Raw genomic sequence first — 22,828 nt, 5'->3', positions numbered from 1 at the left:
TCTTTGAATACCGTCTGTTGTTCTACCTCTATTTTTACCCTCGAGCTACTGCAGGTTCTGAATGTCCACCTCCGAGGTTCCTTCGACCGAACTCCCCGCACCCGAACCCAGGAAGGTTCGTGGACCGACCAAGACTGACAACATGAATGAGATCACTTTCAACAGGGAGCGTCACATCAAGTACTTCCTCCGATGCCTCAAGACGTTTCTTCCAGAACCCTACACATCCAATGACTCCAATCGCATGCTTCTCGCCTTCTTCACTGTTGCCGGCCTCGACCTTTTAGGCGTACTCCAAGACAAGACCACCTCCGAAGAGCGACAAGGGTATATCGACTGGATCTATCACTGCCAGGTGCCTACAGGGGGCTTTCGAGGTTTCACTGGGACAGACTTTGGGGTGGAATCTCGATCGCCAGTGAATGAAGCTTGGGATCCAGCCAATGTGCCGTCCACGTTCTTTGCGCTTGTCATCTTGGTTATCCTGGGCGATGATCTATCACGAGTGAAGCGCATAGAATGTCTGCAATGGCTCCCTCGGCTGCAGCGCGAGAACGGCAGTTTCGGCGAAGTGTTAGGGCCTGGAGGCAAGATAGAGGGAGGTGGAGACTTGCGTTTCTGCTGCTGCGCGGCAGGGACGAGGTATATTCTAAGGGGACTTGGTGGCGCAGACATACAGGGGCTGAGTGATATCGATGTATCCAAGATGGCAGCCTTCGTTCAGGCTTGTCAGGTTAGGGCTCCGACATACATTTGTGATCCTCTACCCTCACAGTCCACACATACCTTACCACTATTTCATGCGCTTGCTAACTGCATGGTACTTTCAGGCTTATGACGGCGGCATGGGAGAAGCACCGTTTTGCGAAGCACACTGTACGTTTGAATCTCTCAATAACTCCTTGATATTGATCACCCGACTGATCGGGTTGTAGCCGGCCATACCTATTGCGCGATGGGCGCTTTGTCCTTTTTAAGTCGAATGGAGAGGAATCATCCCCTGCCAGCAGTACTCTCACCTGGTGCGATGGAGTTCGAGTCCTTGGTCCGTTGGTTGATCTCCCGACAGACGGCCGAGCTTGGTGAAATAGAGGAAGAGTCTGATGAGGACTACGAAAAGTGTGAGACTGGTGAAGGTCAGAAACCATTACCAGTAGCGGCAGGCCAGGCTGTCAACCCTGGAACAGAGGTGGATGAACTCCCTGCCCTTTTCCCGCCAACAGAGGAGTCATTGCGATGGGCTGGCTTTAATGGCCGATGCAACAAGAACGCCGACACATGTTATTCTTTCTGGAATCTGGCAACTCTGGCTGTGAGAAACCCTGTGTCTTAATACTCGATGGGCGTTATCTGATTTGATTATTGCGCACAGATGATGGACCGGTTAGCGCTGGTCGACGCGGATCGAAACCGCCAATATCTCTTGGACAAGACGCAGCACATCATTGGGGGGTTTGGGAAAGGCGTTGGGGAACCACCTGGTGAGTTTCCTCTGTCCAAAGTTCCTTATTCGGCTTTTTCCACTCACTCATTACCGCCCTGCAGATCTTCTACACTCCTACTTTGGCCTGGTGGCCCTTGCGTTTCAAGGCGAAGAAGGGCTGGACGATGTTGATCCAGCGCTGTGTATAAGCCAACGGGCACTGGACCACCTGCACTCTCTTCCCTGGTGGCAAGAGAATATTTGAACCAGTAGATACGAGACTAACGGACAAGATAACGGGGTGCTGGGGACAGTGCCCCTGATCGTCGGCCAGTTTCACTACCCACGATTGGTATATAAATCAACGAACGGGACACCGTGCCCTAGCTCCAGCACGTTCATTAGTTGCTCCAGATTTCGATGTTCGCTGGCGGTCTTGACGACCGAGTATGTGACTCGGAAGATGCAACTGTCATAAACTCAGTGCCGCAAAAGACAATGATGGTGTGACGTGGAAACCATTGGTGACAATTGTGTATGTGGCTAATTAGGTGGGAAGCATTTAGCAGTTTCAAATTGATTTTGGTCAGGGCAGGGGAGCGAAGGGGGTGGGGGTGTGGGGAGGGTGATTGTTGAGGTTGTTCAGTCTAAGGGGTTTTCGCAGTGTGGATGTGAACCATAGTGTAGTAGTTTGGAGTCAATACTGGCTAAATCAATTGAATACTGTACGGACGTAGGTAGTGTATTCGAGCCCAAGAGAGGGAAATTAAACTTACAAGGAACGACTGCCGGGTAGACTAGCCGTTACGGATCATGGATGATGAGATGATGAGTTGAAAACGGTTTGGCTTCAGGGGTTGGAATGAGGTCTGACTCGCTGCGCAACCTAGGCTATACCACTTATGTGCCTAGTAACTTATACTAGGACTCCGTACTCCGTACTCCGTACCTAGTAGTTACTAAGTCATTCGAGTCGAGTCGAGTCGAGTCCTCTCTAACTTACTGTACATGTATGTACTGTACCTACCCCAGGTGCTACCCAGGTCAGACACGGGGCGGAAGGAGTCTTTTGGGAGCAGGAAGGACGGAGCTGAGCTGAGCAAAGACAAGTCAAGAGGCTTGTTTACTTTTATATACATATTGGCTTACACGTTGATGTCATTGCATAATGATGATAAATGCCATGGCACCAGTAACTTACTTAGTAGTCCACGTTCCCACCCGGCTAGATTGTGGCGGACGGCTAAGAATGGAGAAGTATTACTAAATAGATGAACACTCAAGTGAGTTGTTGATGAGCAGGATAAGAACAGAGTGGTGAGCAGTAGGCATATAACTCCAACTCTTTATTTTAAGTATATATCAAGTGACTCAAATCAATCGATTGAAAATCTTGCCTGTAGTTTGGATATTGTGTAGGAGCAAAGTAGTCGAGTCGAGTTACGTATTGACTGATGTAGTAGACTACTAGGTAAGTCAACTACTCGTACTTTAATTAACTAACTTAGGTAACTTATTTAGCTACGTAGCTTCCTAATCATCAGTTATGCACATAGTTATCCCCTCACTCCCCCTGCCTGCCTGCTGTCGTCAGTGCCTCGCTCCTTCTTCGTCTCTCTCCCTCTCTCCTTCTTCGTCTCTTTCCCCTCATCATTGCAAGCCCAGAAAAAAAAAGCCCGCCTCAACCCACTATTCTTCTTGATTCTTTCCTTCACCTCATTAAATTTGAGTATATTGTCCCTCCTTTACCCCCCCCATCTCCTCAATGGTAGACTGAACTTCACTATTCATTTGGGACTCGGTGCATTTCAAACTATCTTCACATAGTACTCTTGCTCTCTCTCCCCTTTCGACCTTGCAGTCGTCTTCCCCCACCCCCCTTCTTCCCCGAGGCCCACGCCGACTACTTGTACTACTGGCAAGTGCCTATTTTGTCTGGTATGTGTTTGCCTGACATAATAGGCCCTCTACTCTACTAAGTCATTCCCCCAGTGGCTCATCCTTCCTGCTGTTCGTCAGTGATTCTCTCTTTGGTTGTTGCCCTGGTCAAATCCGCATACATTGTCGGGTTAGGCACAGCTTCGCTGACTTCTTGTCTTTTCTGTCTAGCCCCATTCCGTCATCCTTTTTAGTCTCCGAGCCCGATCAGCTTTCGGCTCCTGTGGATATTGATCCAATTTACTTTCTTTTCTTTTTACCCCGACGCCTCGAGTTTTACTACATCAACTATAATTGAACCAAGCTTCAATTCTCGTCGTATTCTCTGCTTCAACTTCGAATAATCTCTCCCCCTACCGACTGCTCTGAACGTCCTGTCTCGATTAGCTTTCCTCCATACTTTTTCCCGTGGCGGCCGCGAGTTCCGATTCCCCTCGCCTGCCGCTCAAACTCCGTCCTCATTGTCGAACCTTAGTTCAACCTTGCAACCTTCTCTCGATACATAGCCTGCTGTATGGGTTTCCCGGTGGTCTAGTCTCTCAGGCAGCCGATCGATACAATTCTCCAAACTTCTCAGCTCACCGGACATTTCCCGGCCAGGCGGAGATAAACGCTTGAAACACATGCCACCCCCTAGGACAAGAGCGGAGGTTCAAGCCCAGAAACAAAAGGAAAAGGTATGTAGAGTCGCTACTTGGCGTGCTTGCCCAACATACCGTTATTGATGACAACGCCTCTGCGTGGGGAGAGCTGCTATCAATACATACTTCTCATTGGAACCCCCCCCCTTTTTTTTTTCTCCTACATGATCTGTGCCTGGTACTAATGGAAATCCATGCGACTTGACAGCTTGCCCAGTCATATAATGAATTATTAGAGTGAGTGCCTACCTTGTCAGAACCCCGACAACCTTGCTGACCAGACTTGATGATCGTAGGGAATTCTCCTCGAAAGACCTCCGTACTGTAGGCAATTATACACTTGGGCGGTTAATAGGAAAAGGCTCCTTCGGCAAGGTCTACCTTGCCTCTCATAAGTTGACCAATGGTTCTAAGGTAGGTCTCCTTGACTGTGCAGGCAATCCGAAGCATGTATTAAGGCATGTCATATTTAGGTCGTACTCAAGTCTTCGAGTAAGGAGGATAGGAACCTGGCGCGCGAGATCCATCACCATCGTCAGTTTCTTCACCCCCATATCGCTCGCCTCTACGAAGTTATTGTGACAGAAAATCTGGTTTGGCTAGTGCTGGAATATTGTCCAGGTAGGTTAGCCTGGAATGTTTGCGATCTATGATTTTTGACACTGGTAGGTGATGAGCTGTACAATCATCTCCTTCAACATGGCCCACTTCCCGTTGAGAAAGTCAAAAAGATATTCACACAATTAGTTGGGGCTGTGGCATATGTTCACAGCAAGTCCTGTGTACACCGCGATCTCAAATTAGAGAATATCCTGCTTGACAAGCACGAAAATGTCAAGCTTTGTGACTTCGGTTTCACAAGAGAATATGAGGGAAAGGCAAGCTATCTGCAGACATTTTGTGGCACAATATGCTATAGTGCTCCCGAAATGCTAAAGGGGGAGAAATATGCCGGCGAGAAAGTGGATGTTTGGAGCTTAGGAATCATATTATACGCTTTACTTGCGGGCGAACTTCCGTTCGACGACGATGATGATCAAGTCACCAAAGCTCGCATCCTCAACGATGAGCCGGCGTACAATGAAAGATTTCCCGAGGATGCCAAAGCTCTCATCAATCTGCTCTTGTCAAAGCGACCTTTGATTAGGCCGGTCTTGGGTGAAATTCTCGGACATCCATTTCTCGCCGAGTTTGCTTCGGAACAGCTAGCGATTCTGAAGATCCCACGTCCGGCGCCATTTTCAACCCCGCTCGAGAAGACAACATTGCAGCGCATGAAGAGTGCGGGTTTGAACATCGATGATGTTGTGGAAAGCGTCCTCTCTCAACGATGTGACCCACTCGCCGGCTGGTGGGCATTGCTGATAGAAAAAGAGCAACGCAAAGAACGAAAGAGAGAGCGTAAACGCCGAGAACGTGAGGCTGAGGCCAAAAACATTCGCCGGCTCAGCGCAGCGAGCAGTCGGTTGGAAAAGATTTCCGCAGCCTTAGTTGAAGTGGATGAGGAGGGGCACGCATCATCTGATGGCCCTCTCCATGAACGTGGACGTAGGAACAGGCGGAGCTTACCATCCCAGCTCACTGTACCAGAACTACCCATGCTTCCTGAGCCAGCTCCCGTGCAGTCTCCAGATTCTAGCGTGCCCCCTCCGCCCATTGACAAGGACTCTGTTCGCTCCGCTAGTTCCACTCGACCTCGTCCCGTACCGCCTCCCAAAGATCAAGCCCGGCGGCCGAGCACCTTGCACGCCAGCGCTTCGCAACCGGAACTGGCGCAACACAACGGCCTTTTCAGAAGGCGTACTGGTCGCCGTCAGTATCCGATTATAAGTCAGCTGGCCTCTCTCAAGCACTGGTTTGTGGAGTCTGCAAAGAGGGCCAAGTCACCGCACGCAAAGGCTACGAGTGCCCAAGGTGGGCATCGCAAGTTCCTTTCGGAAAGATTAAGCCCAGGAAAAGGACAAGAGGCTGGAAAGAAACCGACATCGCCATCTGCCGCCATTGGACACCAAGGTGACTTATCGACACCGACCCAGATGAAACGCTCATCGAATGCTAGCAGCTTGGCTCCAAGCAGTGCCTCCTATCCGAACCACCGTCACTCATTTCCTCGGCAACCTCGACCACTTAGTACAGGTCAAACACATCGAAATTCCCTGTCGCCCTCCCCAATAACTCCAAGGGGCTCTTATCGACGGTCGTCTGCAGGCTTGCGTGGGCGCAAGTCGACATCCTCGTCTGTCTCGTCTATCCGCAGCATTCACCATACCCATACCCACTCTAAGGCCTCATCCGTATCCTCAAATAGCATTGGTTCGACTTCGACACCGACCGCTCGAATCACCAAATCACCACATTCTTCTGTGAAAGTCTTGCCCACGACACCAAGCGCCTCTGCTCGTTTCCCAAGCAATATTCGCTTGGTCCGAGGTACGCATACTGGAATTCGGGACATCGACGATCACAATGGGAGACTCCAATCAGTGTTCAACGAGGCAGCCCCGACCCCGCTACTTTATTCTCCTTCTTCAAGCCTTGTATTTGCCCGCCGCAAACGATCCGCATTCAAGGGCCCTATGATTCATACTGCAAACTTGATGGTATCTGGTGGCGTGCCTGCTTCGCAATATTCTCAAGTGGATTATGGTACTGAGGGTTCTGTTGCTGCGAATGCTGTTCGGCCTGCAGCACGGAAGAGTCAAATTATCGAAGAAGAAGAAGATCTAGAAGAATACATCGAGGAGGTGGATACCTTCAGCGGCCTAGAGGATGGTCCAGGATCACCAGTTGATCTGGTAAAACCGGACGATTACCTTGGACTTGAGCATATGGACGGATCGCCTCCTGAGCCAACTCGCAAACTCGCTCTAGCCCCTGCCCCGGACTTTGATCCTAGTCCTCGCCCGCCCCGCTCGTCTTCATTGTCAACGCCGCCGTTCTCAACGGTTGCCGAATAGAGATCACTGTGTCTGATGCAAACCTTCAATGAGACTGCTGTTAAAGCCTTCAGGCAACAGCAGCCGGACATACTAGATTTCATCTTGGCATGTTTCAATTCTATCTGTTCTCTTTGCATATTTCATCATATTTATACCCCCTTTCGCGTCTCTGCGGGCCAGTTTTTGATTTTCTGTGTTTCTTTTCCTTTTTGGACAATTTTCAATCTGTGACTGTTCGACAAATGGCAACGCAATGATAAACAAGCCTGGGAAGGTGACTTTTGGCCGCTAAAATCTTCATTTCCTATTCTCCACTCCAGTTTTTTTTTATCCATTACCTTTCAAGGGTTGCCTTTGCATTTTCAAAAAACACCCCACGTCATATTTGCCACGCACTTCGCGCCGGTTTCTTTTGTATTATAATGTGATATCTTGCTCCACATATCTACCTAATCACCTACATACATATTTTGTCAGAGATCTGCCCATGTGTCCCTGACTGTGCCTGGAATTTTTGGAAGATGTTCAGTCTTATCAGTTCCCACAACCCTTGTTTACAGGATAATGACGGAGCCGCGTGGGGCTTAGTTCCAGTAACAGGCACTATGTATATATCACGGTCCTCCCTGCATTGAAGAATTTAAGGTAGATCAAACATACAAATGCCGACCCTAAATCACGGTATGAGCGAAAAGCGTCCACTGCTGGATAAAAATGCTCCAATCCTTTTCACTATCTAATCTTGGCTGTGGTCCCATCCTCCACATCTTTAGTCATAACATTCTCCTCTCCAAGCCCAACACCACTGGAGTACACCTTGTCCACCGTTTCGCGGTACGCAGGCACGAGGTTCACTGCCCAGGCATACGACAATGCAACAACGAAAAACAAGGTCGGCACGATCATAGCAAAGCCCGTGTTCCGTGCGTCCGCCACTCGACCGAGAATTGGGGGTACGACTGCTCCGCCGCAGACAGCGCCAACAATGAGCCCGGAGGCCCGCTTGTAGTTCCTACCCAAGCCGCATATACCAAGCGCGACGATCGTTGGGAAGCAGACGGATTCGAAGAAGAGGGTGCAGAAGAGCATTGCTGGTGAATATATCATTGTTGTTAGTCAGCTCGGCATCCTCCGCGGCAGAGCCGGGGTATGAGAGGAAGAGCAGGAAGAAAGAGGAGGCAGAGGAAATGCTGGACGAGAGGTCGAGAGACAAGGGGCTTGTTTACGAAGCATGCGTGCTTTTGGACAAAAAATAGAACACGAGAGGCGAGGTGGGACGTACCGACTCCTGTCCAGCCATGTTGCGTTATCGAAGCAGCGATGAAAGCAACAGTGCAGGAGAGATAGACTAAGAACACCCAACGGGCTTTTGCAAATCTCATGATAATGGCACCAGCGAAGCGACCAACCGCAAAGACACCCTGGGCACCGGCAAGATACTTGGAAGCTGTGGCGCTAGATGTTCCGGGCCAGGTCTCGGTAACGTAATTGATGAAATAGCTTGCGATAGCAACTGATGTATGTCAAAGGAAAAGGTTAGTTGGAGCTCCAGATAAGGCAAGCATATGTATGCAGGCATGGATTCATACCTTGTGCGCCTGTATAAGTAAATTGTGCCAGTGTGGCATGGAAGAGCTTATATTGCTTCCGGAGTGGCTTTTCCTGTTCGTCCGCGTGTGTCTCGGCAACCTGAAAGGCCATGTCCTCATCGGTCACTTCGGGAATCGAAGAGATGAAGAAAATGCCCGCAAGGATGAAGACAAAGATGCCAATGGCGAGATAGACCCACTGAACGCGCTTGAGGGCATTGACATCGTCACCCACGGAGGTGAAGAAGACATATGAAGCTAGCACTGGCGCCACGCAGGTTCCGATACCGTTGAAGGCCTGGGCAAGGTTGATACGCATTTCAGCGTATCTGGGTGGACCACAGACTAGAAACCCATTCTAATCATCATTCCTCATTCCTCGCTCAAGCCATGAAAGGATGGAGCTTAAGGGGTCCACATATATTCCACTCACCAGTTATGTATGGATTGGCAGCCGTCTCCAGAGACCCCAAGCCGGAGCCAATAACGAAAGTGGCTGCACAGAAGCCTCCGAATGAACGATGCAAGCCTGCGGGCCACATGCACAGAGCGCCGATCCCATATAGAGTCAGCCCGAAGATGAAAACAGTCTTGTAGCCGAAATGGCGGAGCATGTAGTTCGCATAACCAAGGGACGCCAGTGGATAAGCACTTGAAGTTGTTAACCAGAGGGCCCTCTTCTTAACAGAGGCATATTAGTGAAAGAGAATGCTGACCCAAAGTAAGCTGCCTGGAGTCCGGAAGAACGTGTACGAGTGATGTGCATGGTATTCTGGAAATGCTTGTTAAGTGTGTCTAGTAGGCCATAGGCGAATCCCTGCAGCGCAAGTATGTCAGCGCTTACCACTACATATGTTCATTCCTTGCTCTAGAACGCTCACCCAGAGAAAGAAGAGTATGGTGACGAGAGTCAAGGGCCAGATACTCTGGCGCAACGTAAGGGTGGCAGCAGAGGTGGTTTTGCTATTATCGACCCGGAGCCCAGTCCGAGTCTTCAGAAAGTGCATGATCCCCATTTGGGCGCGACAAGGAGAAAGCAGCCTACCTGAGAACGGGGGAAGACGACAAGAGAGGAGAGAGGCAGACAGGACATGCACAGAGCAGTCTCTTGCGGATAAGTAGGTGATTGGGATTGTACGACAAAGCCACTAAAGAGCGAGGGAGGGAAGGAGGGGTATGTATGTGGCTTCTCCACCGACAATAGTCTTGAATTGCATCTCTCTGAGCCCAGGTCCCTTCTCATCATTTCCCCGGACTCTCTCCACAGAATCAAGAATGGGGAAATAAGGAAATAGAGGGGGTTGGGGACAAGGCCAAATCATCCGGGGGAATGTTCCAGTTGGTCAGGGTTGAGAGGACAAGATTGCAGCGGGCATTCTCACGATGGCCCCGGTTTCCCCGCAATTGAAATTTAGGCTGAAATTCATGATGAACCGGGTGGTCTCAAATCAACCTATTCAATCACCTATCATGGCAGTGTGTTCATTGGGGTGAATTAAGGCTAGTCAGACACTAGGGTGAAAGGAGGGGGTTGAGGACAGGGAGGACAGACAGCACTTGAAAAGGAAGACCAGCCATATATCCATGTCACGGGATTGCATTGTTTGTCTTCAAGCCATACGCTCCGCTTCATACTGCACAGTGGAAAATAATACATCTGACACATTCATCTATCTAGAACGGACTCAGTTGGTAAAAAAAAAAGTATTCAGCTAAGCAGGAGAACAATCGATTGCAAGTGAACAGGTGAGAAAAAGTCTAGGCACAGTGTCCACATGATGATACATGGAACAGAACTCACTTCGCTAGGCTCATCGCTGTAGATATCCGCGTCATCCTTCTCTATACGCCCCCAACCATCCAAAGGTATAGGTATATGCCATCAACTGCCCAACGGCAAAACAACAAACACATAGAATATGGAGGGACAAGAAATCTATATATCATCAAGGCGATCACCGACATCTCAGTCATCACTTCATCAACAAATCGTTCATGCCCTCTTAGGCTTGCCATTGAGTTCCACAGGTGCGACTGCGGGGATGTTGTTGTACAAGCGGCGCTCCATCACCTTTAGAGCCTCGTCGATGAAGCTTGAAACTGGTCAGAGAGGATATTGCATGCCAAGGGAAACGGAGGAATCACTTACATAACAGGAGCACTGATAGCTAGGACCGCCTGCCATTCCTTCCAGCCCAAGGGCAGGATAGAGAACAGACCCTGCAAGAAGGGAACATAGAGGATCGCAAAGTGTAACGACATGGAGAGGATGATCGCATAGACGAGCATCGGGTTATTCGACAGGCCGAAGGTGAAGAGTGACTCGCTGGAGGAGAGGGCATTCATGGCGTTGAGCATCTCAATCACGACGAGGATCGAGAGCGACACAGTAGATGCAGATCGCGACATATCGTTGGTGAACATCTCACAACCAATCTCGGGGAACTGAGACGAGCACTTGTGGAAATGAGACTGTAACAATGAATTAGAAGGTCCGTCAAATAGATGAGGGAGAGACGCGGGGATGCGAATCTTACCAATTGCCAAAATGAGATCTGAGGCCCCTCAGGGTTGTACACAAACCACCAGACATAGCCGAAGACAGTAGCGGCACCGACGTAGGTACCAATCACCATGTACCTGAAAAGGAGCCAGCCGCCGACTAGAGGTTCATCACGCTTTCGGGGGGCGCGTCTCATGACATCGTGATCAGGAGGGTTGAACGAGAGGGCTGTGGCCGGCAACCCATCGGTGACCAAGTTAACCCACAGAAGCTGCACAGGGATCAAAGCCTCCGGCATGCCCAAGGCTGCAGTCAGAAAGATAGAGACGACTTCACCGATGTTCGATGAGATGAGGTACCGGATGAATTGCTGCGTGTTGCTATAGATCGAACGACCCTCTTCAACAGCCACGGTAATGGTCGCGAAGTTGTCATCAGCCAGCACCATGTCAGCGGCAAGCTTGGCTACGTCCGTTCCTGTGCCCATGGCGACACCAATGTCCGATTTCTTCAGAGCGGGAGCGTCATTGACACCATCTCCGGTCATCGCGACAACGTGGCCCAAGGATTGCAGGAGGTCAACGAGCTTGGACTTGTGGCTAGGCTCAGTTCGTGAGAAAAGAGACGCGGTCTTGACAGCATCGAGCTTCTCGTTGTACGACAGGCTATCGAATTCTCTTCCGGTAAAGCTTTTACCCTTCAAATCCTCATCTTCGCTGAAAACACCAATTTGACGACAAACGGACTCCGCAGTATTGCGATTGTCACCAGTGATAACGATGACACGTATACCAGCCTCCTTGCATTTTCTGATCGAGGCAGCGACTTCCACCCGAGGAGGGTCCAGCATCGCAACGAAGCCGATAAGCGTCATGTTCTGTTCCAATTGAGCGTAATCGTCCGTGGATTTGGCATTGTGCAAGAGAGGGTTGTTTCCAACAGTGTCCACGCTAGCTAGTGCAATCACACGAAGACCACGGTTTCCATATCCAATTAGTTCTTCAGAGAGGCAATTGAGGTGATCCTTGGTCAGTGAAACACGCTTTCCGTTAGTACCAAGAAGTACATAGGAGCAGCGCTCCAAGATGGACTCCGGTGCACCCTTAACCAGGAGCTTCTGTTCCTTTCCGGTATCGACAAGAACCGACATACTTTTCCGATCACGGGAGAATTCATACGTTGCCTTGAGGGACAAGCGAGCTTCGTAATGAGCACTGGCGGCATGGAGCCTTTGGGCAGCTGGGAGCGGAAGCAATTTAGCGTTGATAGCAGAATCCTCGGTACCGATTTTTTCAACCAGAACGCGAAGAGCACCTTCAGTGGGCTCGCCGATACAGGAGAATGCGCCAGTCTTAGCATCATGAGCTAGGGTTGCGCTGTTGCAGCGAGCCATGACCTCCGTCATTTGCCGAATGGTAGATGAAGTGACAGCAACGTTTTGCAATTCCTTGCCCTGGAGCGAGATTTTGCCTTCGGGAGCAAAAGTCGTACCTTCAACGTCGATTTCCTCAACGCCATGGCCAGTCTCGTTGAGGTAAACAATCTTCTCGGCGCTCATTTGGTTGGTGGTCAAGGTTCCGGTTTTGTCGGAGCAGATCACACTGCAGCTACCCAGTGTCTCTACCGACGGAAGTGAACGGACAACCGCATTCTTCTGAGCCATCTTGCGTGTACCAAGAGCCAAACATGTAGTAATAACCACCGCCAACCCTTCCGGAATAGCCGCCACGCCCAGGGACACTGCAATCTTCAAGTAGTAAATGGCACCCTTAGTCCAACCACCGTGGGACGGATCGTTGAAGTGCTCAATGTTGATAATCCAGACAAGGACACAAATGACGGTAATCACCTTAGCTAGCATGTCACCGAAGTCATCGAGCTTCTGCTTCAGGGGAGTCGGCTCCGAGATCTGAGAGGTGATACTCTCATGAATATCACCAATGGCCGTCGATCCACCCGTCAAAACAACGATAGCAGTTGCGTGTCCATTCACAACGGTTGTACCCGAAAAGAGCATGTTAACTTGATCTTGCTTGACCGCTTGCTTGTCCTGAATGATACGAGCATCCTTGGCAACGCTCTCGCTTTCGCCGGTAAGGATAGCCTGGTCCACACGGAAACTGTTGCTGTGAATAGCGAGCAGTCTACAGTCCGCCGGGACACGGTCACCAACCGCGACGTGGACAATATCTCCGGGAACTAGGTCCTCCGCCTTGACGCGCTGGGTTTTGCCGTCACGCACTACTGTAGCTTCATTGGCGGAATATTCTTGAAGAGCAGCAATAGCTTTCTCTGCATTGCTTTCTTGAGTGACACCAACCACAGCATTGAGAATCAGAATGGTCAAGATCTAGTGTACAGCACAGGGTGTTAGTGGCGTCCCCATCGAAGTGCAGTTTTAAGAGAACATTCTAGCAACATACCACAACCGGGTCGACAAAGGCAGACCAATCGTCACCTTCCTCAAAAAGGGCCAGTATGAAGGATACAGCAGCAGATCCCAATAGAATGAGAACCAACTGGTCTTTGAATTGCTCTGCAACGAGTTGCCAGAGAGGTGTCGGTGGCTCTTCCGCAAGGGCTGGATGACACGATTGGCATTAGCATGTTCCGAAAAGTGACAGCTTCTCTCGGGCCATAAAGCGTTGACATGGTGGCAACCTACCGTTAGGGCCATGTTTCTGTCTAGCTTTCACGACTTGGTTTTGCGATAGACCAAAGCTTTCGGTGACGCTAAAATGGTCGAGTACTTCCACTGTGGAAGAGAGGTAGGATTGCTCCATGTTGGTTGGAGACCCCCAGATAGCCGCGAGGGTGACCAGGAGTGGCAGCAAGGAGGAAAAGATGTAAAAAGAAGAAAAAGAAAAAGAAAGAAAAAGAAAGGGAAGACAATAGATGAAGGGGACTGAGAGAGAGAGGAGGGGGCGGGAAAGAAAATCGGGGATATAACCCAGATCAGGACATGAACGCCAAGTGGCCAGAAACCCCCGGAGCTTAGTGAGTGAGTGATAAGTAAGTCCAAGGTTGGGATAACTAAGTCCTTAATTAGTCGATAGCCGGGAAGGATCTAAGCAGAAGAAGGGTGGAAAGTCCGTGACCCGGTGCAATATATATGCAGTACAGCGGCAGGGTACTTACTGATTAGGATCCAGTAAATTGTAATATTTGGAACTCCACCAAGCACGAGGGTACGTTAGCGGGCTAATAGTGTCCGCAATGACTTTATAAGTTATACCAATAGAACTGTGATGTCAATGAATGGATAATCGAAACTATTAATGTGGTTTGTTGGTGGATGGATAGTGTTATTTATTGTTTGATGTACTGTACTAGAGATGATGCTGATGATGATGGTGCAGAAGAAGAAGAAGAACTGGGTGGAAGCGGCGACTTTTCTTGGTTCCCCCCTCAGGTACTTTCAACGTGTTCTCCTTGGCGGGCGTCTGTGTCTGGCTGGAATCGCTGGATCCAGTCTGGCTGGAGTTCGATCCATCATCCATCCTTCTCCATTTGGTCCCCCCGGGCGGGCGCGGCGTCAGAATTGCCGATACCAAACCGGCAGGGCTGAACCATACCATACCGTCTTAGACGCCGCGGTGCTTCGACCGGCAGAGGGGCTTAGCCTTTTTAGTCTGGCCGCTCTCATACTTCCGCCGTGATGCTCATTTGGACAGTGTAAATTTATGACACACCAGTCTGATACCGTAACTTTCCCTGAGTGAATATTGGTTATGCCTCCACTTCACTTGGCCGAAGTACTGGGTCGGAAAAGTTCTAATGGAGCAATAAGAGGTGACTACTAGGGTACAGTATCTATGAGTACGACTCAGCCACCATCATACAGCGCAGACACTCCACCCTAAAACGATGATGCCTTGCACCCAGGATCCATCTGCTCCATCTTAGTTCTGGTTTCTAGGACTGGGATTGGAAGTGGTCGCTTAATGTTTACAGACGATCTTTCCGCTTATCAACTTCCATTTGTGAACTCCGTATTTGAAGCCTGTGTCTTCATTGGATTCTGGGCCTAAACCCAGACCCAATGCCTTCTGGCCGAAGCAAGTAGCGTCGTCCTTTTTGCCTGGGCCCTGTAAGGCAGAGTGTACCGGTATTTAGAGAGGCCCTCTGCGCTTGACTAAGCATAATCTCAGGGTCTTCCTTCTAGCTGGATGTTACTAAGTTAAGCTAGTCAAGAGGCGCTCTATCAAGACATATTAAGGCACGAGTTGCGAGTCTGGGGTTCGCTTTAATTGCAGGTCATCGGTCTAGCTGCACCGTATACAGATCCTGGATGAGGATCGTGTTAGACAGAGCCCCATGTCCAAAAGGGGTCGTCTTATGACAGCGGTCTCTGCCTGTCAGATGCATCTTTGATCAGTATCAATAGTAAATATATTGCTTCGTGCAGGGGGGTCCATCTCAGTGGTTGCCGGAAAACGTGGTTGCGCATCCGTCCCCAAATCGAATATTCTTTGTGACGGGGCCATAGTCTGGGGTCTGAGTAGAGGTCGGATTTCCGCTATCTGGATCTCTTCTGACTCGAGTATAAATAGTCTGGTGCTGCGCATCAATCGCAAAGTGTACTATGTAGTCAGGCTACTGGTAGGTTCTACACAGTCAGTCCCTTAGTTAGCTCAAGATGAGGTTGACCCGATCCCGTGACAAGGAGCAAGCCGCAACATGTGACTAGAGAGCGCGTGACTGAAATGCGGCGGTCTAGAGTATGTCTTGCCTCAGGCGGTCAGGGACAAACAAACGTAGCAAACAGATGAGGCGCCCGCTTCTCGCTAAAGCTGGCTGGTCGTCACCTTCACCGTCCATCACTCGTTGCTGTGAAGATCACATCTACCAAACCACTCGTGATTCCATCCTCATTCCATCCCATTTTCTCTCCTCCGTACCTTGCTCGGACAATCTAGCTCCCATTTCACTTCCTCGTCAACTGTTTTCTACCTCCCCCCAATTTCTTTTGCAACCTTATCTGTGTCAGATCGCCAAGTATGACTTCTGAGGTATGTTGTCCCTCCATGCCCCCCCCCTCCTCCTCTCCCACCCACCCCGTGCCTGACCCCTCTCCACTGTGCTTTTGATTGTAAGCATCAGAACTGGTGCTGTTATGCCTACTCTATGCTACGTATATTTGCCGCTTACCCATGCTAAACCTGGTCTTGCACACCTTCGAATGCGACTGGAATGTCCACTGACTCGTTCTCCCCCCTTTACTTACAGCGTGAGAGGTAAGGATCCAGACCTGTCTTCAGCACCTGCAATCAACCTATTCAACAACACTCACACCTCCTCCCTATCCTTAGCAAGACATTTCTCGCCCGCCTTTGCGAACAGGCTGAGCGCTACGATGGTAAGATCGTCACTATGACTTCTCCCATCCCCGTACTCTGTTGATGCTGATTCCCACTGTCCATAGAAATGGTCACGTACATGAAGGTGAGTAAACGTCGGACTCAAAACGATAATTATACATTATGCGGTAACTAACTATGTTTTCAGGAAGTCGCCAACGTATGTATCCTTCTCCTTGGATCGATGACATCCCCTTTCGTGAAAATCCCTACCTTTGTCCGCCCGGCTGACCACCCCTGGTATTAGATCGGAGGCGAGCTTTCCGTTGATGAGCGTAACCTTCTTTCCGTTGCCTACAAGAACGTGGTTGGTACCCGTCGTGCCTCCTGGCGCATCATCTCCTCCATTGAGCAGAAGGAGGAGACCAAGGGCTCTGAGAAGCACGTTTCCATCATCCGTGATTACCGTCAAAAGATCGAGACCGAACTCGAGAAGGTCTGCCAGGACGTCCTTGATGTCTTGGATCAGTCCCTTATCCCCAAGGCCGAGACTGGCGAGTCCAAGGTCTTTTACTACAAGATGTAAGCGTCCATTCCTCGGCGGGTGAAGTAGCTATCGCAATGGCATAGGAATTAATATATTTACAACTTGCAGGAAGGGTGACTACCACCGCTATCTTGCCGAGTTCGCCTCTGGCAATAAGCGCAAGGTCGCCGCTACCGCTGCTCACGAGGCTTACAAGGTAAGTCCGCTGGCGGTCCAGTTGCCCTACCTAATGATCTCCTGTATTGATGATCTGTCCTAGAATGCCACCGATGTTGCCCAAACCGATCTCACTCCCACTCACCCCATCCGTTTGGGTCTCGCCCTTAACTTCTCCGTCTTCTACTATGAAATTCTGAACTCCCCCGACCGTGCCTGCCACCTTGCTAAGCAGGCCTTCGACGATGCCATTGCCGAGCTTGACTCCCTCTCTGAGGAGAGCTACCGGGACAGCACTCTGATCATGCAGCTTCTGCGTGACAACCTGACCCTGTGGACCTCTTCTGATGGTAACGACGCCGAGGGTGCTGCTGCTCCTAGAGAGGACAAGCCCGAGGAGGAGGCTGCTGCTGCCCCCGAGGATAAGGTGGAGGAGACCCAGCCCGCTGCCCCTGAGTCCTGAACGATGGATTCTTTCCTAGTTGTATCAAAATTCCCCGTGCTGTGTCATCGGCGTGCCTGCTCGGAACGTGCGGCTAGTACCTGGAAGTGCTTACGGCGCTCTGCTTTGAGTGCGTGACTGATTTAGGCCGGCACATGTCTTCCACCATTTCGGGATTGTGTGGGTCGGTCGGCGGAGTTTGATATTTGGAGCGTGACGAAAAGGGGCTGAGTGGAATTTATCTCTCTTTTATTCTCTCTTTATTCCCACTCCAGCAAGATACAATGTCTTATTTCCAGTTCCTGATTCACTGCTGCCCCTTTTCCCCCAGTTGTTTCTTCCGCACAATGCCAAGAGCCTTGAGCTTCCCAGATGATCCCGTCCGGAGTAATCAATTCCGTGGACCTTTTCATCCACACAGACTTTCTAGTAGCTGAGAGCTTTCTGATGTCGAGAATCCATGATAGTCACCGGCTTCATTCACCGCCAAACTGCTGAATTCTCTGTTCCAGTGATATCTTCCTAGTCCTAGCAGGTGGTTTCTTTCCCAATGTGTAAAATCTCTATTGAAAGTCAAAAGCCTACACTTCGTTTGAATCATGGGCACTGCAGTGGAATCGGGTTCTATGTCTAAATGCGGACAAGAATATGTTGTGAGCAGGATGGCTTTTTAGAACAAAAAAAAAGAAAACAACAAGGAGATGGGTTTAAATCGCATTTACAAGAATGTACGTCAGAAGCATGTCAAGACCGGTCTAGCTAAGGCTCTAGAGAAAATGAACCTGAGTCTAAGAGAAAGCTATGGGGGAGGATGATATAAGGAAAGGAAAACGTGTCACGCCGAATTTCAATAATTACATGAAGTCATCGTCATCCAAGCCATCATCATCATAAGAGTTCGAGTCAATGTGGTTCTCTCTGGCCGCGACGAGGGAAACCTTGGTCTTGGCGGCCTTGGTCTTCTTGTTGCCCTTGTCAGCGGCACGCTCCTCCTTCATCTTTTCGTTGCTGAGCGTGGTCAGGCCGGAAGCCATCTTCTTGACATCGCCACTGGGCAATTCCTTGGCCAGCTGCTTGACGAATTCCTGGGCCCACAGAGCATACTGGGGCTTCTTGGAGTGCACCGTCAATAGGGGGGTCAGGGTCGCGGAGAGACGCGCGAACTGATCCTTGGTGGTGGGCTTGAACAGCGGCATGGCCGACAGGTCGACTGCCTGGGTGGGGTCAGTCGAGTCGCCGATGACGACGGCCTTGGGGGCGCCGCGGTTGCGCATGCGGTTGAGGTCGATGTCGCCAAACAGATCCTCGGCGTGCTTGAGATCGGCATCCTTCTCCGTCTTGCGGAGGCGGGCGCGGCGCTCGGCTTCGTCCTCCTCGCTGTCCTCCTCGCTCTCGGCGTCTGCCTGTGCCTTCCGCGTCGCCTTGTGCTCCTGTATGCGCTGCGCCTTGCTCTTCTTGTTGGCAGCCGCCTCCGCTTCGGCCTTGGCCTTAGCCTCAGCAGCCTTGGCGGCCTTTTCTCTCTCTACCTCGGAGTCTTCGGCGGCATCCCATGAGTCGAGGACCTACGCCGTTGCAATTTCTGATTAGCGCTTCGTCTTCTCCGTGTTTTGTAGGTATGCCCTTTTTGGAAGCGATTTAAATCACTGGAAGTCGAAAGGCTCGGGTAAAGAAAAAGAAGGGGGAGGGGGCGGCCGATTTTCTTCATGGCCAACATTCTCTTGGTTGAAAGAAAGGGCAAAAAGTAAAGATAAGGAGAACTTACATCGTCTTCTTCCTCATCGTCAAACTTGCGACGGGCAGCAACGGGAGGGGGAGAAACGCTCTCCTCCTCGTCATCTGAAGTCAACGTCAGTGGTGCGTTTGAACGAAGCAAGGTGGTGTTGAGATGGCATGAGGGGCAAGAGGGCGGAGGGGGTAGTGTAGTATGGGAGACAAAAATCCCATTTGTAGAACATACCCCACTTTGAAGGGGCCATGGCGGACAAAAATGGCTCAAGGTCGAGATAGGAAAATCAGGTCAGAGTGCGCCCTCGCGTGGCTAGTCGGAGATCCAGTAACTTCGAGTCCCTTGTCTATGAGACTGGGGGGTGTCGGTGACTTTGGCAGTGAAAGCGCAAGGAAGAGAGGAGAAGGAGTAGGAAAGCGAGACTGCTTGAGTGATTGCTTGATTGATCCCGTGGGGCAAGGCCAAAGGTCACGTGAGATAATGGGATGCCCAATACGGAACTCGTGCTGTACGCCCCGGGCCCGCAACGGGTGACTTAACATAGAGTCACAAGTTAATACAGTATCCTCTTTTACTTAACATTGCTTCTACTAATATCACCACCACCACGACAACTACTACTATGCTGCTCATGGCCTTGGGCACCGTGAAAGACAAGAAAATGAGGCTTGTTTTCTCCATTATATGCCACTAATCATAAAATGGCCTTGTATTCGTCATCATGAATATTGATCAAGGTCTTTCTTCCCTGACCAAAAAGCAATCCGCCCACCAGATCTGTACGCAGTGAGGCGAAGCCCCTTCAAAAAGGGATATCAAAAGTTTGATAAAATGTTAATTCGGAAGTGCGGCGAGGCTTGTCGCTGCATTTACAACTGAACAGCGGTGCGGAACTTGCTGCCAGCATAGACAGCGTTCTCACCAAGCTCCTCCTCGATACGGAGGATCTGGTTCAGCTTGGCAAGACGCTCAGAGCGGGCAGGAGCACCGGTCTTGATCTGGCCAGAGCGGAGACCAACGGCAATGTCGGCAATGGTCACATCCTCGGTCTCACCGGAACGGTGGGAGACCATGACACCCCAGCCATCGGCGTAGGAGTCCTTGGCAGCCTGGATGGACTCGGTGAGAGTACCGATCTGGTTGACCTTAAGAAGGAGAGCGTTGCAAGACTTGAGCTCGATAGCCTTCTTGATACGCTGGGGGTTGGTGACAGTCAAGTCATCACTGTGATCGTATTAGCAACCAAATCGGTGGTTCTAGAATCAGGATACCTACCCGACAATCTGGAAGTCAGAGGTCTTGTAGAAGTAGCTCCAGGCCTCCCAGTCGTCCTCAGCGAAGGGGTCCTCGATGCTGACAATGGGGTACTTGCTGGCAAGAGACTTGTACAGGTCGGCCAGCTGCTCGTAGGTGAGCCACTTGGAGGGGTCGGACTCGGGGTTCTTGAAGTCGAGGTCGTACTTCTTCTCCTCGACCTTGTAGAATTCGCTGGAAGCAACATCCATGGCGATGGAGATCTTGCCAGTGTATCCGGCCTGCTCGATAGCCTCGGTGATCAGGTCGAGAGCCTCCTCGGCGGTCTGAATATCGGGGGCAACACCACCCTCGTCGCCGACGTTGCCAGCAGACTGGCCGTACTTCTTCTTGGCAAGAGCCTTGAGCTTCTGGTAGACCTCGGCACCCTGGCGGAGACCCTCGGAGAAAGAAGAGGCGTTTCTGTGAAAAACAGAGTCAGTCCGAGTTATCCGCGTCGAAGCTCGACTCCGGTTGACTTACTCAGGAACGATCATGAACTCCTGGAAAGCAAGGCGGCCACCGGCATGGGAACCACCGTTGAGGACGTTCTGGAAGGGAACGGGAAGAACGTAGGGCTTCTTGGTACCAGCCAAGTCGGAGATGTGGGCGTAAAGAGGGATACCCTTCTCAGCAGCACCGGCCTTGGCGATGGCCAGACTGACACCGAGAATGGCGTTGGCACCGAGGTTGGACTTGTTGGCAGTACCATCGAGCTTGTTAAGGAACTCGTCAACCTTGGACTGGTCCTTGACATCAAGGTTCTCCTTGATAACAGCGGGGGCAATGGTCTCGTTGACGTTGTTGACGGCCTTCAAGACACCTGATCACGCACGCAGATAATGTGAGCTAAATGCAATCGGGGGTGATGAATTGGAGGTTATCAAACTTACCCTTGCCACCCCACTTGGTCTTGTCACCATCACGGAGCTCGTGAGCCTCGTGCTGGCCTAATCTCGATTGTCAGCTTACCCAACTTGGAGAGAGGCGGAAGGCAGGAATGTTGCTCACCAGTAGAGGCGCCGGAGGGGACAATGGCGCGGTGAAGACCAGTCTCAGTGACAACGTCAACCTCAACGGTGGGGTTACCGCGAGAGTCGTAGACGGAGCGGGCGTGGATCTTGGAGATAGGCATGTTGATGGCTAATGGGGGTGGGGGATGAATCAGTTTTGACTGGAGAAGAAACGGGCAAACAGAGGCCGGGGTCTATATTTATATAAGGGAGACCAAGAAAGGAGAGAGAGGAGGGGGGGGAGGGGGAGCAGGGCAAAAACCCAGTGCTTTGAATTGTTGTTGGGTGTGGGTGACCGACTAGGAAGCGGGGAGAAATCCAAGTGGTTTGTTGTTCACCGAGCACCCAAAATGACTGACGGAGAGGAGGTGGAGAGGTCCGATTGCGATCAATGGATGGGCCAGCCTAACAGCACGGCAGACCGTTGAGGCGTTGACAATCATAGGTACTCGGTAATAATGATCACAACATGATTGAACATGATTGAACATAAGCCCATGGGGAGTGGAGCATGACTCTATTAAAATCCCCCGTGTTTATGGTGATTGGGGTGGCAACCACCACCATGCATGCATTTTGAATGTAGTGGTGGTTGGCGATGGCGGGGTTGAGCTGTCCCAAAACAGAAATATTTATAGGGAGCCTGGAGAACGGAAATGGAGGGGTATGGAAGAGACTCGGGAGGAAGGTGAGGGGAGGGGCGGAGGGGCAAACATGGGGGAATTGAAGATGGAAGAATGAAAAACATGAGATAACATAACTTAATGAATCAAGACTTACCTGAAAACAAGGAGATTAGACCTTTTGAAGTTATGATAATTGACGAGGGAGAGAGAAAGGAAGAGGGAGGTTGTCAAGAGGGAAGAGGAAGAGAGAGGATTCTTGTACTTTTCGTACTTCTTGCAAGCTGAGCTCATAGACCAGACAGGTGCACCGTGCAAATGAAATGATCAATTGCCCCGGGAAAGCTCACCCTCTGATCTCCTTCGTCTCCGAATCTTTCCCATGAAATGGTGGGGCAATCTTGTCTTCCTCCTCTCTTCACTTGTCCTTCTCCAGCGAGATCTTCCGCGTACCCTCGGGGAAATGTAGATAGAGTACTCTGGGCATGCTGAGCAAGTCCTATACCAGCCTCGGAACTAAGTACAGTACAGTACACCCATGCATCAATTCATGCTTAGGCACAGCAGTAGAAGAACTAATGCCTATCCAAGTTACAATGGATCACCATTCAGTTTTCCTCCTCCGCAGCCGCCGGACTGTTCGTATTCCTATCCTCATCATTTGCTTACCTCGACTGCTGGCTGCGACAGGGTCT

At 50.6% G+C, this 22,828-nt stretch overlaps 7 protein-coding genes across 7 annotated transcripts; 3 read left to right on the top strand and 4 right to left on the bottom strand.

Annotated features, from left to right (window-relative positions):
• Positions 1–142: 142 nt before the first annotated feature.
• Positions 143–1,688, top strand: cdc43 (protein geranylgeranyltransferase type I subunit CDC43; the record flags this gene model as incomplete). Its single annotated transcript, XM_040940821.1, has 5 exons — positions 143–733; positions 831–876; positions 936–1,312; positions 1,373–1,481; positions 1,546–1,688. 5 exons carry the CDS (start codon positions 143–145, stop codon positions 1,686–1,688), a joined length of 1,266 nt encoding a protein of 421 aa, XP_040806454.1.
• A 2,296-nt stretch (positions 1,689–3,984) lies between these two features.
• On the top strand, positions 3,985–6,959 carry BO72DRAFT_454689 (non-specific serine/threonine protein kinase; the record flags this gene model as incomplete). Its single annotated transcript, XM_040946196.1, has 5 exons — positions 3,985–4,038; position 4,239; positions 4,358–4,416; positions 4,476–4,623; positions 4,672–6,959. The coding sequence occupies 5 exons, from the start codon at positions 3,985–3,987 to the stop codon at positions 6,957–6,959; spliced, it is 2,550 nt and encodes an 849-aa protein (XP_040806453.1).
• A 714-nt stretch (positions 6,960–7,673) lies between these two features.
• BO72DRAFT_366944 (putative l-fucose permease) lies at positions 7,674–9,546 on the bottom strand (the record flags this gene model as incomplete). Its single annotated transcript, XM_040940815.1, has 6 exons — positions 7,674–8,032; positions 8,224–8,454; positions 8,531–8,875; positions 8,964–9,181; positions 9,247–9,347; positions 9,412–9,546. 6 exons carry the CDS (start codon positions 9,544–9,546, stop codon positions 7,674–7,676), a joined length of 1,389 nt encoding a protein of 462 aa, XP_040806452.1.
• Positions 9,547–10,152: 606 nt separating this feature from the next.
• BO72DRAFT_443901 (calcium-transporting ATPase) lies at positions 10,153–13,858 on the bottom strand. The gene is made up of 5 exons (XM_040943689.1): positions 13,699–13,858; positions 13,457–13,614; positions 11,068–13,383; positions 10,680–11,002; positions 10,153–10,623 (listed from the first exon to the last, which is right to left on the bottom strand). The coding sequence occupies exons 1-5, from the start codon at positions 13,814–13,816 to the stop codon at positions 10,524–10,526; spliced, it is 3,015 nt and encodes a 1,004-aa protein (XP_040806451.1). The 5' UTR covers positions 13,817–13,858; the 3' UTR covers positions 10,153–10,523.
• Positions 13,859–16,033: 2,175 nt separating this feature from the next.
• Positions 16,034–17,499, top strand: BO72DRAFT_491490 (14-3-3 adaptor artA-like protein; the record flags this gene model as incomplete). The annotated part of the gene is made up of 8 exons (XM_040948191.1): positions 16,034–16,045; positions 16,263–16,270; positions 16,346–16,392; positions 16,459–16,478; positions 16,542–16,553; positions 16,641–16,915; positions 16,989–17,076; positions 17,140–17,499. The coding sequence occupies 8 exons, from the start codon at positions 16,034–16,036 to the stop codon at positions 17,497–17,499; spliced, it is 822 nt and encodes a 273-aa protein (XP_040806450.1).
• Positions 17,500–18,090: 591 nt separating this feature from the next.
• Positions 18,091–19,551, bottom strand: BO72DRAFT_443898 (eukaryotic translation initiation factor 3 subunit J). The gene is made up of 3 exons (XM_040943688.1): positions 19,436–19,551; positions 19,241–19,314; positions 18,091–19,040 (listed from the first exon to the last, which is right to left on the bottom strand). Exons 1-3 carry the CDS (start codon positions 19,452–19,454, stop codon positions 18,333–18,335), a joined length of 801 nt encoding a protein of 266 aa, XP_040806449.1. The 5' UTR covers positions 19,455–19,551; the 3' UTR covers positions 18,091–18,332.
• Positions 19,552–20,073: 522 nt separating this feature from the next.
• Positions 20,074–21,632, bottom strand: aspf22 (enolase acuN; the record flags this gene model as incomplete). The annotated part of the gene is made up of 5 exons (XM_040940825.1): positions 20,074–20,428; positions 20,480–20,920; positions 20,981–21,320; positions 21,391–21,447; positions 21,509–21,632. 5 exons carry the CDS (start codon positions 21,630–21,632, stop codon positions 20,074–20,076), a joined length of 1,317 nt encoding a protein of 438 aa, XP_040806448.1.
• Positions 21,633–22,828: the final 1,196 nt, after the last annotated feature.

The sequence above is a fragment of the Aspergillus fijiensis genome, assembly GCF_003184825.1.
Source record: "Aspergillus fijiensis CBS 313.89 unplaced genomic scaffold BO72scaffold_2, whole genome shotgun sequence".
In the NCBI taxonomy this organism is placed as follows: domain Eukaryota; kingdom Fungi; phylum Ascomycota; class Eurotiomycetes; order Eurotiales; family Aspergillaceae; genus Aspergillus; species Aspergillus fijiensis.
This window is presented reverse-complemented; position numbering and strand designations above follow the sequence as displayed.

Bases quoted from the DNA above. Each gene is read 5' to 3' on its own strand.
- BO72DRAFT_443901 (XM_040943689.1), bottom strand. From the start codon at position 13,816: ATGGAGCAATCCTACCTCTCTTCCACAGTGGAAGTACTCGACCATTTT. The intron at 11,003-11,067 runs GTAAGATTCGCA...TCATTGTTACAG, and splicing joins AGATCTCATTTTGGCAATTG to TCTCATTTCCACAAGTGCTC. The intron at 10,624-10,679 runs GTAAGTGATTCC...ACCAGTTTCAAG, and splicing joins GCTATCAGTGCTCCTGTTAT to CTTCATCGACGAGGCTCTAA.
- BO72DRAFT_443898 (XM_040943688.1), bottom strand. The intron at 19,041-19,240 runs GTAAGTTCTCCT...GCAACGGCGTAG, and splicing joins ACGATGAGGAAGAAGACGAT to GTCCTCGACTCATGGGATGC.